The sequence below is a fragment of the Cupressus sempervirens genome, chromosome 8 (genome assembly GCF_028749045.1).
Source record: "Cupressus sempervirens isolate cs-2001-9-10 chromosome 8, ASM2874904v1, whole genome shotgun sequence".
Taxonomy (NCBI): domain Eukaryota; kingdom Viridiplantae; phylum Streptophyta; class Pinopsida; order Cupressales; family Cupressaceae; genus Cupressus; species Cupressus sempervirens.
Window position 1 is genome coordinate 743,052,799 of NC_143125.1, and position 16,310 is coordinate 743,069,108.

Genomic DNA, 16,310 nt, shown 5'->3' on the forward strand with positions numbered 1-16,310 from the left:
TAAAAATAAATAATATTTAATTTAATAAAATTTAAAAACAACTTTTAAGAAAAATGCATATATTAAAGCATTTAAGGCCCGCATGGCCAACCATCAACGACTAACTACTGTGCTGCCGTAGACTGGCTATGGCCACAAGCAGTAGTTATTAACTGCTGCTACGTGCAGTAGTACAGTCTGCGCAAGTAGACAATACAGACCGCAAGCTAGGAAAAAAATTAAGGGAGGTGGGGATTTGGTGGCCCTGCCTCCTCCTAATAATAATTTTTTAATATATAAATTTAAATATATAAAAAATGTTTTTCTATAAACAATCCCCCTCCCAATTCCTCTTTTAATTTTTTATTTTTTTATAAAAGTTCTAGCAATACTCTAATAGGGAAAATACGGCAAACTAGTCAGATTTTCCATCTAGAATTTCCATTTATATCAAAACCCTTCCTCGTTAAATTTACAACTTTGACTCTACAAAACGAGAGTCTTCTAATTGCTTTTCAATACTAATATATAGATAGAATTTGATACGAATATCAATAGATTCAGAATGAAAGATTGAAAGATTCATACAAATGAAATTTGGACAAACAGATTAACAAACACGATGTAGACAGGAAATTCAACAAACTTAATTCATTTTGCGAACAAAACACAAGACCCTACCTGAGTCTGATGCTAATACACAACCACTCGAGGATTGTGAGAGAATTTTCTTTTCTCTCAAAACATTCTTTCTGAAAATTCCTTCTCCAAAATGACCTATCCTTGTGAAAAGAACTCTCAATCACTGATATGGAGTTCTTCTCTAAAATTGGGGCACTAATTGTGCGATCATGCGAGGGAAGTTGTTGATCACAGTCTTTTAACTCTTTATTAACTTTTACAAAACTTCATGCATACTTTATGCAAATTAAAATATCTTTAATAAATTAATTCCTCTTTCACTTTTATTATAATTTTCATAGCGTTATTTGATGAAATATTTATTAACTTAAGTAATAATAATATTTAGGATTTACTTTAAAATGATCACGTAAATATTTTATTATTAAATTAAATAAATATTATTACGCTCTCAAATTAGACTATAATTTTCTCTTTAAATTTAATTCTTTTTATTTAATTAATTTCCAATTTATTAAATATAATTAAATAAACGAAATTATCTTAATATTTTTTCATTAAATTAAATCATTAATTAATCTTTTAATTTGACTTAATTAATAGAAAAATCACAAAAGACCTAAAAGACGAAATATGAAAACCCATCATAAAATACCACATATAAGATCAAACTCAAAGGTTATAATCCCAAATTTATATCATACGATCCATTCGGAAGGGTGCTCATCTTAGATTTTTTTTTAAGGACAATTCGTTTAAAGGTTAGGATTTGAACTCAAGAATTTATCTCCTCTCTCTTACCATTGAGCTATTGCAATAGGGTACGCTCATCCTGGCAATTTAGGAAAGTCGATACCCGATACCTGCAATCTACATAAAATCCACATAGTACAAACACATATATACTAAGCTAAACAGGCAATGGCATGAAATGGTGCATCGTGTAGATCCCAACTAGTTGGTGACTATGACTCCCTTTCTTAACCACATCAGAAATGTCATATATAAAGAAAATATACACGCACACCATACACATGTAGTATGGGGTATCCATAAGAAAACACGTATAATAATCCATCTAACTAACATCATCAATTAATTGAAATCACTGTAAATAATCATCATCAATGTATAATCATGCATACATGAAGTAACTATACCAAGTAGTCTCATCATAAAATCAACTAAGTATGAAACAATATCTAATAATCTGAAAGATAATGCTACTAATCATCAAGTGTAAATTGGCCTAAAAGAGTTTGGCAATAATAACAAAAATGTAAACTAGAGGCAGGCACTACACCCCACCAAACTGACACTCACACCCAACTGCACTATGGAAATGATAACAACCAGAGGTACCTAAATCACGATCACCAACTCCAACGTATGATTGTTGATACTGCAAGTGGTCTAATTTGCAGCTGTCAATCCTATCTACAGAAGATACCCATCCCATAATTGATGATATGAAACTAAGGCCAACCCACACCGACGCGAAACCAAATCCTCTACCTATAGGTCAAAAGAGAGCACTCCTCACAATGTAATGCCGATAAAAAATCTCAATTTCTATTAAGGGCTCATCAATATCAAATTGGAAATCAAGAGACTATTTCAATCTCTGACTCCAAACTATTGGTTGGGCAAGATCCTGGGCAACCCTTTTAGCAAACCCAACCCCAAAATCTCTATCAGGAAGCATTGTAAACAAGGTCTCTACAATCTTCCCCACCAAACGTCGTATAGCACGAGAGCCCCGAATGAGTGTACCCTCAGATACTTTGTATGAATCCCCTCTGAAATCCGAACTCTTAAGTAAATACTCAATGAACAACTCAGTGCAGTAGAAATTATAAATGGAAGCGTCAACCTGCTCCCTCGCAACCTCCTTTGTACCTACTACACCCATATCTTGGATGGATGTGCTTGCCACATCATCACGTCCATCATTCCCAATAGGGGATGGAATTGGTAGAGGGTGAGGTGATTATCAAATGGGTGATGAGAAAATTGGTGGAGGGTGGTATGTCGTCAAGGCTTTACTCAATCTTTGAACTAGCAGTACTCGGTGTAGGGTTTGACATCTTGGATGGTATTGAGGACCCTAAGGAGATGGAAAGGTTTGGCATGGTGTCTTTTGTTCATTTTCCAAGCGGTGTGAATTGTGATGCCTACAAGACATGATGATGATAGCATCAACAAATTTGAAATGGGTGTTACATGCGCAGGATGAGAGAATTCTTCAGACCTTGAATATGAAAGCACAATGACAGGAGCCTAGAAGGGGAAGAGGGTGTTGACCAAGGCATAGACCCGAGACAAATAACAAAGCCACTCATGGGTAGGCCCAAGATGGTATCTTGGTGCTCCTCTAGTTTTTGGTTTTTGTTTTTTGTTGAATGGTTTGAAAGTCTGATAAGGGAGAACAAATATGTAAAGGTGGTTTTTGTTTAGTGTTTGTATAGGCAGTTTTTGTCTGTAATGTTGGTATGATGTGTATAGTTATGATGTGTATAGTTGATTGTTTGTTGGTGATCATGTAATGGTGGTTTGTGTAGTGGGGGGTACATCGATATTTTGAAGAATTGTTTTGTAGTGCAAGCCAAATGGAAGAGTCATGTAAGGGTGGTATGGGGTTGATGAACCACTATAAATGTGGTATTCTGATCAAAGTTCCATGACTCTCCGTGAGCCATGCAGGTAGTCTGACTTGCCGAGCCAAGTAGACCTTGTCGAGTTTTTATGACTCGGCCCAAGCCATAGAACATGATATATAATTTCATATATAAAAGTAAATAATTTCAATGGTTTTCTCATTTTGCCGAGTCATTGGCGAATTGTAGCTGAGGCACAAATCGAGTCAGTTTTGCGAAGCCCGAGTCTGGGAACTTTGATTTTGATAGGTGTTAGGGTTTCCAGCAAACCATGGTTTCAAGGACTCTTTTATAAAAACAATGTACCTAGTTTTTTTATTACTAATAATATATACACAAATTGTCAATTTAAAAAAAACATATTTTTTAGATCTTTTTTAATGATTTGTTATTTAATTACTACAATCTCATTTTATTTTTTTTAACATGCTATCAACTATAATGGGCTTCAGTTTATGGACTTTTGGCTATCATTTATGGCTGTTGTGGCTACCTTCATTTACATGGCTTCGATGGATGACAAAACAAAGGTTGCAGTTCATACAAGTACTGCCATTATCACAGCCCTTATTGCTGTGAATGGTCCAACCAGGTATTTTTAAATAAATTAAAATGATGCAGTTTTTTATGGTTAGATTTGAATAATTTAGCATTTTTACTTATGCTTTGTAGGTCAATCAACATTATTCTCGTTCTAATTATTGGCGCACTTGGTCTTATTTTCGGCTGGATAATAGAGTTCTGCAGATCAGATCAGATTGCCATTTTCAATTCTTTTCATCACTCAGCTATTAGTGAGAGGTTTGTATCCTACCTTTCAAGTCTGATTGATAAAATCTATGTAGATAAATTCTCATTACAAAATAGAAATGTAGATTTTGTTTCTGGAGCCTTTTATGTAATAAAGCAACAACCAGACATTTTTCTATCATTCTGACGTGGAAATGTCTAAGTACTCCTATTTCAATTCAGTACTTATTTTATCTATCTATCCACTATTCCTTTAGATCCTTGAACTGATGTCATCACTGTTAACAGCTCAATACTTCCATTAGTTGGGATTGAAGCAGCATTACATTTACTCAGAAATGGCCCTGCAAACTGAAATTATAAATGGATTCAATTTCAAGAATATAAAATGACAAAGCGCTAGCAAATTAAAATTTTGGAAATGCTCCAAAACAGAGAAAATAAATTGCAACTATTAGTTCATTGTAATGGCTGCCTCCAAACCAAAGTCCACTCCTCCAGTGCTGCATCTCACACACAAGAAACTACTACTGCCTCACCTAGAAGTCCCTTCCTTGCCTCTCTCCCCAAGTCTTTTGGAAAATAACTTGGACCATCTCCTATGGCCTTCTTGGTAGACCTCCATATTCAACTCCTGCAATGAGTGAACAAACACCTGCAACCATGAAACTCAATAACAAGAATCAATTCATAAAATCGTTCTTCTGCTTCCCAAATCTATTACTGAGCTCTGATACCAAAAATGATGTAGAAGAATCATCACTGGAACTCTTGTTAAGGAATTAAACACTCAAGAGACTCAACAGTGGATTCATCTCTACACACTTTTGAACAAACTCATCATCCAAATCTTCATATTTGAGCATCAAAGGATTCTCAAAATTTCATCCAAATCTATATATAATCTCCAAAATTTGAATCAAATACAAACAAACTTATTCATTCTAAAACCCATTGGCTTCCTGTAGCAAAAGTCTATTTCTCACCAAAACTCCAACTGTCATTATGAACATAAAAACAGGGCCTTAAAACCATGCACAACATTCCACTCTTGAATCTTGTCAAAAATCAGACTTAAACTGATTTGGTTACCCAAGCTTTTATAAAAAAATCTTAAATTTCAAACATCAAATCTGATTTATGATTTTTAAAAGTAATACCATGACTCTACCATCTGTTAACATGAGAAAAAAATAAATACCCAGAATCAATTTTCCTTTCAAGAAAACCTTCTCATAACACATTAATCCACCACAAAATACCCAATGACATGAATCCAAAATCTATGGAGCAAAATGAAATCTGCATGCACTCATCAAAAATCAAAATTTAATAACAAAAAGTTCTATAAATTTCTAATTTCAGCCCCAAATTTATTTTCTCAACCCATTCCTATGAGGCAATCAGAAATCCCTTGGAAATCATATTTCTCAACCAAATTCGCAGAAAGAAATCCAATACCATTCTCTCCAACTTAGAATCTGATTTCTATGCCAAATCAGCAAAATTTTAGAACTTTCCAAACACCAAATCTGAAACTTGTATCTGGAAATTTAAATACCAAATCCTTATTTGCCATGCTTTTATAAATCATATTGAAATTGATCCCGTGGCTGAAAAAAATGGGATTCCTTCCACATCATAACCATGTTTTTAAAATAAATATTTCAATACCATAAAATAATAGTCTACAATCAGATAATCTAAATCTGAACCATAATTTATCCCACTACAAATTGATAACAAGATTTCTGATCTTGGAATCATACTTATTCTTCTCAATGGTAAATAACAAAAAAACATTTCTAAACTGAGAGAGCATAACAAAACAAAGAATGAGAAAAAAATATTAACTTTTATGGAATATACTAAATTAACTGAACGTATTACCATAACTATCAACAGTCAGAGGGTGAGATATGAGTTTTACATTTTTGCTCTTCCTTCCCTCTGAGCTATATTCTTCTCCACCAATTTCAGCCCTTTATAGTAATTTGATGGGCGGTATTAAATGACTCTTTGGATTCTCTTTCAGTTACATAAGATTTCCAATTACATTTGGCACATTATTCTGTAGATTGTGCTACTAAAAACATAAATATTTTCAAGATGATAACATTGGACTGTATAAAATGTGATCAAATATTGATTTATCTATTACTGCTCCTGCACCATACTACCAGATTTGAAAACTTTCCATGTCTCATGGAAATGGGATGGACTGGAATAAATCTATGCCTCTTCATTTTCCTCTTGCTTCTGCACTACCCATGTCTGCAACTGAGAGTCTCATCAATGAAAGTTGTAGTGGCTGCCTCCAAACCAAAGTCCACTCCTCCAGTGCTGCATCTCACACACAAAAAACTACTACTGCCTCACCTAGGAGTCCCTTCCTTGCCTCTCTTCCCAAGTCTTTTGGAAAATAGCTTGGACCATCTCTTATGGCCTTCTTGGTAGACCTCCATGTCCACCTCATACAATGAGTGAACAAACACCTGCAACCATGAAACTCAATATCAAGAATCAATTCACAAAATCTTTCTTCTGCTTCCCAAATGTTTTACTGAGCTCTGATACCAAAAATGATGTAGAGGAATCAATACTGGAACTCTTGTTAGGGAATTAAACACTAAAGGGACTCAAAAGTGGATTCATCTCTACAGACATTTGAACAAACTCATCATCCAAATCTTCATATTGGAGCATCAAAAGATTCTCAAAATTTTATCCAAATCTATATATAATCTCCAAAATTTGAATCAAATACAAACAAACTTATTCATTCTAAAACCCATTGGCTTCCTGTAGCAAAAGTCTATTTCTCACTCAAACTCCAGCTGTCATTATGAGCATAAAAACAGGGCCTTAAAACCATGCACAACATTCCACTCTTGAATCTTATCAAAAATCAGACATAAACTGATTTTGCTGCCAAAGCTTTAACAAAAAAATCTTAAATTTCAACATAAAATCTGATTTATGATTTCAAAACTAATACCATGTGTCTTACATCTATTAACATGAGAAGAAAATAAATACCCAGAATCAATTTTCCTTCTCAAGAAAACCTTCTCATAACACATTAATCCACCACAACATACCCAATGACATGAAATCCAAAATCTATGGGGGAAAAATGAAATTGGCATGAACTCATCAAAAATTCGAATTTAATAACAAAAGGTTCTTTAAATTTCTAAAATCATATGGGTATCTTTCGGCCCCAAATTTATTTTCTCAACTGATTACCATGAGGCAATCAGAAATCCCTTGGAAATCATATTTCTCAACCAAATTTGCAGAAAGAAATCCAATACCACTCTCCAACTTAGAATCTGATTTTTATGCCAAATCAGCAAAAATTTAGAACTTTCCAAACACCAAATCTGAAACTTGTATCACTTAGTAATTTAAATACCAAATCCTTATTTTCCATACTTCTATAAATCATGTTGAACTCAATCCCATGGCTGAAAAAAATGAGATTCCTTCCACATCGTAACTATGTTTCTAAAATAAATATATCAATACCATAAAATAACAGTCCACAATGCGAATAATCTAAATCTGAACCATAGTTTATCCCACTATGAATTGATAACAAGATTTCTGATCTTGGAATCATACTTATTGTAAATGATTAAACTTCTATCAGACTGTATATCTTTTATCTTATCAGTATATATGTGATGAGCTGATCTGTACCTTTATTCTGTAGGTATTGATTCAACAATAATTTGATTGCAATTATAATCTTCAATTCGAATACCCGATCTCCTTATACAAATGTTCGATCTCTTCTTATAAATATTCTGATCTGATGTACGATAATTGCTTGATATGATTCATCTATCTGCAGTTATGGAGACGATCTTGTATGCAAGTGATATATCTGCTGTAGCAAAAGTATTGTAAGTTTATTCAATCTGAAGAAGAAGTAATTCATATATTGATTTCAATGATTTACTTTCCTTTATCGATCTTGCATTTATAATATATTGAAGGGTTGCATTGTGATCGGTTAAGATCTTTCAACTTCAAGATGCATGATTTGTAATAGTTAGTGAATACTAACTATCTTTGTCATCAGTGATTAAGATGAATATAAACTTTTATGATGCCCGATCTGAATACATATATATATATATATATATATATAGATGCAAGGAATTCACCGTAGTTAGATGGTTTTACTGTTGTAAGATCAGTAAAATGCTTTTTGGATTTGCTATGGTATGCACATGTATGTGAATGTATGGAACATACATTCACATACATGTACAGTTGCAGTCTTCAGTGATCTGACCAATGCTACTCATCAAAACTTCCTTTTAGTTAGGGAAGATAACTAAGAATGAATGAGTTTAGATATCACCTTACTCGTGACATTAAGGAGTATATTGAACGTCAAGTCACATGATATTCATATATCCTGGTTATGGCATGTGCACTGACATCACGTCACATGATGTCTACCATAACATATCATGGCATCTCACCATGATTATCTCATAAAGAACATAATAATCTGAAAAGACATCACGTCTCATGATATCCATCAAAATGCTCAAGAGATACTACTATCATGAACTACATTAGAATATCTCGTCACATGATATTCATCATGATAGGAAACATTGTAAAGTCATCATCTCACAATGTTTAATACAAGTATACATTATCAGAAAATTGTCACCTTAATGTAATGTACACAAGAAGAGGGCCCATAAGTCAGATTCACACATATGCAAAAAGATTTTACACATTAAACATTTTTAATATATAATTTTACAAATGAAATAAATTTAGAGACTGACTCTCAATTACATTTCAATCATACCAAGTTTCTTTCTAAAGTGCTCCACTTTAACTCTGGAAAGAGGCTTGGTGAGAATGTCTACAGTTTGATCACTAGTGTTAATATACTCTTAATTGAATGGCTTTCCTCTCTACCATATTGTTGACATAGTGAAAAGGAATTTCAATATGCTTGGATCAATCATGGAACACTCGATTTTCTAACAACTTGATACAACTTTGATTATCGCATAGAATAGTAGTAGGCTTTAGAGGTTTTCCAAATAGTCCCACAATCAACCTCCTAAGCCATATAGCTTCTCTGGCTCCCACAGTAGCTGCAATATATTCTGCTTCAGTAGAGCTTTATGCAATGGAGGATTGTTTTCTGCTTGTCCAAGAAATCATAACAGATCCTAGACTGAAACAATACCTAGATGTGCTCTTTCGATCTACTACACTGCCAGCCCAATTTGAATCTGTGAATCCATGTACATCAAGATCAGTCTTCTTGTATTTAAGGCCATATCCAATAGTACCTTGTAGGTATCTCAAAATATATTTAGCAACAACAAGATGAATTTCATGAGGCTCACACATGAACTAGCTTAAAGCATTCATTGCGTAACATATGTCAAGTCGAGTTTTAACAAAATATATAAGTGATCCAATCATCCATCTATAAAGTGTAGGATCTGCAAATTTGGATTTTGATGTAGATTATTTTAATTTGTGCAAGTTTGTCTCCATGGGAGTGGACATAGGTCTACTGTTTAACATTCCAAATCTCTTAAGTATATCAACAGTGCATTTTCCCTGATTTAGAAAGATACCATTAGGTTTCTGCCATACTTCCAATCCTAGAAAATAGTGTAGGATTCCCAAACCTTTCATTTCAAATTCTGAAATTAAATCTTTTTGCATTGAGCAATAAGGTGATCTTCTCCTATGAGTAATAGGTCATCAACCTAAATAATTAAAATTAGCATATCACCATTAATACATTTAAAATAGAGATTTGGATCAACAACATTCTTTAAGAACTTTAATCTCATGAGGTATTTGTCAATTCTTTCATACCAAGCTCGGGGAGCCTGTTTAAGTTTATATAGAGCTTTCTTTAATTTGCATACATGAGATTCTGTATTGGGAACTATAAATCCTTCAGGTTGTTCCAAATAGACTTTTTCTATTGTTCCATTTAGAAATGCAGTCTTAACATGCATTTGGTGAACCTTCCAACCTTTGGATGTTGCAATGGGTAGCATAGCTCAATTAGAGGCATATCGAGCTATAGGTGCAAAAGTTTCCTCGTAGTCAATGCCTTCCTTCCGAGAGAATCCTCTAGCAACAAAACGTGCCTTGTGTTTTTCTATGCTACCATCTGCAACATGTTTAATTTCGAACAACCATTTGGAGGAAACAACGGATTTTCCCTTTGGTCTAGGAACTATATCCCAAACATCATTCTTTGAAATGGAGTGGTATTCTTCTATCATAGCATCCTTCTAGGCTTGTTGTTTGAGGGCTTCATCAACATTGGCTGGTTCATAGTCAAGAATTTCACTCATTAATGTATTATATGTTAGCTTGTGGGGTCTTTTGCTTTCTCTAAATGTTTCATTAGGGGCTGCAAAATTTTCAGCTTCCTCAAAATTTTCTTAGCCCAAAGTGGTTGTTTTCTTTTGTTGGAATTTTGATCTTCATCATGACACTCGTTCTAAATCTCATATTTAGGTGGACTTTCATATGAGGTGTCTTCAGGACGTTTTGACGGAATTTTAGGAGTAGAACATATATCCTTGTTTATGATAGGATTTTGATTTTCTAACACATCATAATTCTTTGCCCTTTTAAAGGCAATATCTTCCTCAAGTATTACATCTCAACCAAGTTCTATTTGCCTCTATCTAGGGATGAATATTCTATATGCTTTTGAAGTTTCAGTATATCCCACAAAGATTCATTTTCTTTCGGAGGTTTCTAGTTTTGTTCTCCTCTTTCAATACATGAGTGTACACTGGGCAACCAAAGATCCTTAGATGGCTTATGTCTAGTTTTTGTCTAGTAAATGTCTCCTTGGGAGTTTAGTTATCAAGATGGGAATGTGGATATCTATTTTGAATATAAACAGCTGCTCTAGATGCTTCTGTCTTGAAAGAGGAATCTAGATTTTGATCAAACATCATGGATTTTGCTGCCTCCACAATAGTTCTATTTTTCCTTTCAGCTACCCCGTTTTGTTGAGGATTGTAGGGCACAGTGAACTCCCTCTTAATCCCTAAACTAACACAGTATTCTTTGAACAATTCTAAAGTGTACTCTGTTCCATTATTAGTTTTCAAAGTCTTAATTTTCTTTCCAGAGAAATTTTCAATTAGAGCTTTGAACTTTGAATCTATTTAGGATTTCCTCAGATTCTTTACATTTTAGGAAATATATCCATATTTTCCTTGAGAAATCATCTTTAAATGTTACATAGTATAGGGCTTCTCCCTTGGAAGGTGTTGACATAGGTCCACATAGGTCAGAGTGGATTAGTTCCAATATATTTTTGGTTTTGCTTGAATTGGTGTGGAATGGTCCTTTGGTTTTTTTTTCCCTAGAGCACATCCTTTGCATGTTCCACACTGTGAGGAGTTTAGTTTGAGTAGTCCAGTCACCAATTTATCCATTGAATTTAAGGCTCGAAAGTGTATGTGCCCTAATCTTTTGTGCTAGATTTCATTTATGTCTAGAGATTCAAGAATGAGAGCTTGTTTAGGCTCGATACATAGTTTCTATAGATAACCTTGCCTTATTCCTATAGGTTTGGCTTTCTTAAATGTGGTGGATTTATGCCACGCTAAAACTCTCCCATTTATGAATGTGATTTAGTATCCATTATCTTCAACAGTCGATATAGATATTAAGTTTCTTTTGATTTCAAGTACGTATAGTACATCCTTTAGTTGAATTTCCATGCCTAATTCTAGTTTGATGATACAGGACATGCAGAATCATCTTCGATGGTCACTTCTTCATCAGTTTCTTCTACCATAGTTTCCATATTTTCTTGGAATCCCGTAATATGTCTGGATGATCTACTATCAATTACCCAGGTGCTTGATTTGTTTGATACTTGATTTGATATTGCTGAATAAAATAAAAACTTCTTAGATTCTTCTTGTGAGTTTACTTTTCCAACGTGGGCATAAGATACTCGTTTCTTTGTCCTATCATGACAATTTACATCATAGTGCCCATATTGGTCATACTAAAACATTGGAATTGTGAATTATCTTTTCTATATTTTCCTTTCCCATGAAAATTCTTCTTTCTTTTGAAGTTCTTTTTTCTTTCTTCATATTTTTATTAAGAACTTGTGTGTCTGCATTTAAGGATTTTTGTTTGATTCCTTTTGGTAACATCCTAGATTCTTCTTGTAGACAATCAGATCTTAGTCAGTCTAGTTTTGGGAGTTTTTATTTTGCACTAATGCCTTGTTTGAATGGTTCCCATGAACTTGGGAGCCACTTAGTATTGTTAGAGATAATTCCTTACTATCTATTTTATATCCAACATTAGACAATTGATCCCTTAATTCTGTAATTCTCATAAAGTAGGCATTTACGGATTCACCTTTGTTCATGCTTATGTGATTCGGTTGTGTTTTTATTACAAGATTTCTTCCGGTATCAGTTACCTCAAATATGTTTTCTAAGGATTTGAGCATGAGGTATGCAATTGTTTGTTTTGCTAAAATAAGCACAATGTGATTCCTTACGGAATCCACTATTAATTTCATTGGTTTCTTATTGTTTTCAATCCATTGTTATTTTTCTAGCTCATTCTCAGGGTCAGTACTTTTGTTTTTAACAAATGAGTCTACTTTGTTTTCATCTAATACCATCATGATCCGTAGCTTCCATGTTGTGAAGTTATTTGCTCCCTCAAGGAAATCCTCGAGTCTTGTTGCACTTGTCATTTTGAAAGATGAATTTGATTTGATATGTTAAAGGTATGCAATCTGAATTCAAGTTTAACTTTAGGTTTTTTATAACCGTAGCTCTGATACCATGTAAATGATTAAACTTCTATCAGACTGTATAGTTTTATTTTATCAGTATATGTGTGTGTGTGTGTGTGTGATGATCTGATCTGTACCTTTTATTCTGTAGGTATTGATTCAACAATAATTTGATTGCAATTATAATCTTCAATTCGAATACCCGATCTCCTTATACAAATGTTCGATCTCTTCTTATAAAGATTTTGATCTGATGTATGATAATTGCTTGATATGATTCGTCTATCTGCAGTTATGGAGAACGATCTGGTATACAAGTAATGTATCTGCTGCAGCAAAAGTAATGTAAGTTTATTCAATCTGAAGAAGAAGTAATTCATATATTGATTTCGATGATTTACTTTCCTTCGTCGATCTTACATTGTGATCAGTTAAGATCTTTCATCTTCAAGAGGCACGATTTGTAATAGTTAGTATTCACTAACTAATCCAGTCATTACGGACTTGATTAGTTAGTGAATACTATCTATCTTTGTCATCAGCGATTAAGGTGAATATAAACTTTTATGATGCCTGATCTGAATATATATATATGGATGCAAGGAATTCACCTTAGATGGTTGAACTGGTGCAAGATCAGTGAAATGGTTTTTGGGTTTCCTATGATATGCACATGTATGTGAATGTATGGAACATTCATTCACATACATGTACAGTTGCAGTCTTCAGTGATCTAACTGATGCTACACATCAACACTTATTCTTTTCAATGGTGAACAACGGAAAAACATTCAAAACTAAGAGAGCATAACAAAACAAAAGATGAGAAAAAAAAGTTGCTTTTTATGAAATATACTAAATTAACTGAACTTCTTACTATGACTATCAACAGTCAAAGGGTGAGATATGAATTTTACGTTTTTCCTCGTTCTTCCCTCTAAACTATATTCACCTCTACCAATTTCAGGCCTTTATAATAATTTGATGGGCAGTTATAAATGACTCTTTGGATTCTCTTTCAGTTCCACAAGATTTCCAATTACATTTGGCACATTATGAAAAAGCATCAATTATGTAGATTGTGCTATTAAATACATAAATATTGGCAACATGATAACATTGGACTGTATAAAATGTGATCAAATATTGATTTATCTATTAGTGCTCCTGCACCATACTCCCAAATTTGAAAACTTTCCATGTCTCATGGAAATGTGATGGACTGGAATAAATCTCTGCCTCTTCATTTCCTCTTGCTTTTGCACTACCCATGTCTGCAACTGAGACTCTTGTCAATGAAAGTTGTAGTGGCTGCCTCCAAACCAAAGTCCACTCCTCTAGTGCTGCATCTCACACACAAAAAACTACTACTGCCTCACCTAGGAGTCCCTTCCTTGCCTCTCCCCAAGTCTTTTGGAAAATAGCTTGGACCATCTCTTATGGCCTTCTTGGTAGACCTCCATGTCCACCTCGTGCAATGAGTGAACAAAAGCCTGTGACCATGAAACTCAATAAAAATAATCAATTCACAAAATCTTTCTTCTGCTTCCCAAATCTTTTACTGAGCTCTGATACCAAAAATGATGTAGAGGAATCAATACTAGAACTCTCGTTAGGGAATTAAACACTAAAGGGACTCAAAAGTACTTCTGAACAAACTCATCATCCAAATCTATATATAATCTCCAAAATTTGAATCAAATATAAACAAACTTATTCACTCTAAAACCCATTGGCTTCATATAGCAAAAGCCTATTTCTCACTCAAACTCCAACTCTCATTATGAACATAAAAACAGGGCCTTAAAACCAGGCACAACATTCCACTCTTGAATCTTATCAAAAATCAGACTTAAATTGATTTGGTTGCCCAACCTTTAATAAAAAAATCTTAAATTTCAACATAAAGTCTGATTTATGATTTCAAAACTAATACCATGTGTCTTGTGTCTATTAACATGAGAAGAAAATAAATACCCAGAATCAATTTTCCTTCTCAAGAAAACCTTCTCACAACACATTAATCCACCACAAAATACCCAATGACATGAAATCCAAAATCTATGTGGAAAAATGATATCTGCTTCCACGCATCAAAAATTAAAATTTTATAACAAAGCATTCTTTAAATTTCCAATTTCAAATGGGTATCTTTCAGCCCCAAATTTATTTTCTCAACCAATTCCCATGAGGCAATCAGAATCCCTTGGAAATCATATTTCTCAACCAAATTTGCAAAAAGAAATCAAATACCACTCTCCAACAAAGAATCTGATTTTTATGCCAAATCAGCAAAAATTTAGACTTTCCAAACACCAAATCTGAAACTTGTATCACTTAGAAATTGTAATACCAAATCCTTATTTGCCATACTTTTATAAATCTTATTGAAATCGATCCCATGGCTGAAAAAATGGGATTCCTTCTGCATCATAACCATATTTCTAAAATAAAATAAATATATCAATACCATAAAATTATAGTCCAAAATCCAATAATCTAAATCTGAACCATAATTTACCCCTGTGAATTGATAACAAGATTTCTGATCTTGGAATCATACTTATTTTGTTCAGTGGTGAATAACAAAAAAACGTTTGGAAACTGAGAGAGCGTAACAAAACAAAGAATGCGAATATACTAAATTAACTTATTACCATAACTATCGACAGTCAGATGGTGAGATATGAGTTTTACATTTTTCCTTGTTCTTCCCTCTAAGCTATATTCTCCTACACCAATTTCAGCCCTTTATAATAATTTGATGGGTGGTTATAAATGACTCTTTGGATTATCTTTTAGTTACATAAGATTTCCAATTACATTTAGCACATTATGAAAAATCATAGCACATTATGAAAAATCATCAATTATGTAGATTGTGCTGTTAAATATATAAATATTTTCAACATGATAACATTGGACTGTATAAAATGTGATCAAATATTGATTTATCTAGTAGTGCTCCTGCACCATAAGGCTGTGGATGTTCTTATAATGTGTTATGTATTTGGTCATTAATTCATTGTGGGTCAGTCCTATATTGTATAACACTTTTCCTATTTTGGAGAATGTGGACTCAAAGACAACCTATGTGTCCTAATGGCTATATATGTAATGTAGATGCGTCTTGTAAGGTACCATGTTCAATATAGAGAAGAAAGTGCTAGCTAAGGCTTGAAGTAGAAGAGTCGGTCTAGAATCTGGAATTTATTGGCTATAATCGGGAAGGCCTTACAACCTAGCGTGTATGTTGTTCTTTTGACGTAACTCAAGATCTTCTATTAATAAAAGAGGTTATAAATATTTTCAACATGATAACATTGGACTGTATAAAATGTGATCAAATATTGATTTATCTAGTAGTGCTCCTGCACCATAAGGCCGTGGATGTTCTTATAATGTGTTATGTATTTGGTCATTAATTCATTGTGGGTCAGTCCTATATTGTATAACACTTTTCCTATTTTGGAGAA

General features: G+C 33.5%; 1 protein-coding gene across 2 annotated transcripts in view; it reads left to right on the plus strand.

Moving 5' to 3' along the window:
- The window catches only part of LOC149544556 (transmembrane protein-like protein), a 293,089-nt gene that overhangs the window by 238,396 nt on the left and 38,383 nt on the right, over positions 1–16,310 (plus strand). The window contains exons 11-13 of one of the 2 annotated variants that reach the window (XR_016355061.1): positions 3,731–3,870; positions 3,951–4,079; positions 13,127–13,179. Coding sequence is in view for 1 of the 2 variants with exons in the window: in XM_089795187.1 (XP_089651313.1) it covers positions 3,731–3,870; positions 3,951–4,079 (269 nt within the window). In the remaining variant the exon portion in view is untranslated. The remainder of the gene's footprint in view (positions 1–3,730; positions 3,871–3,950; positions 4,080–13,126; positions 13,180–16,310) is intronic. The other variant, XM_089795187.1, reaches the window with a different exon arrangement.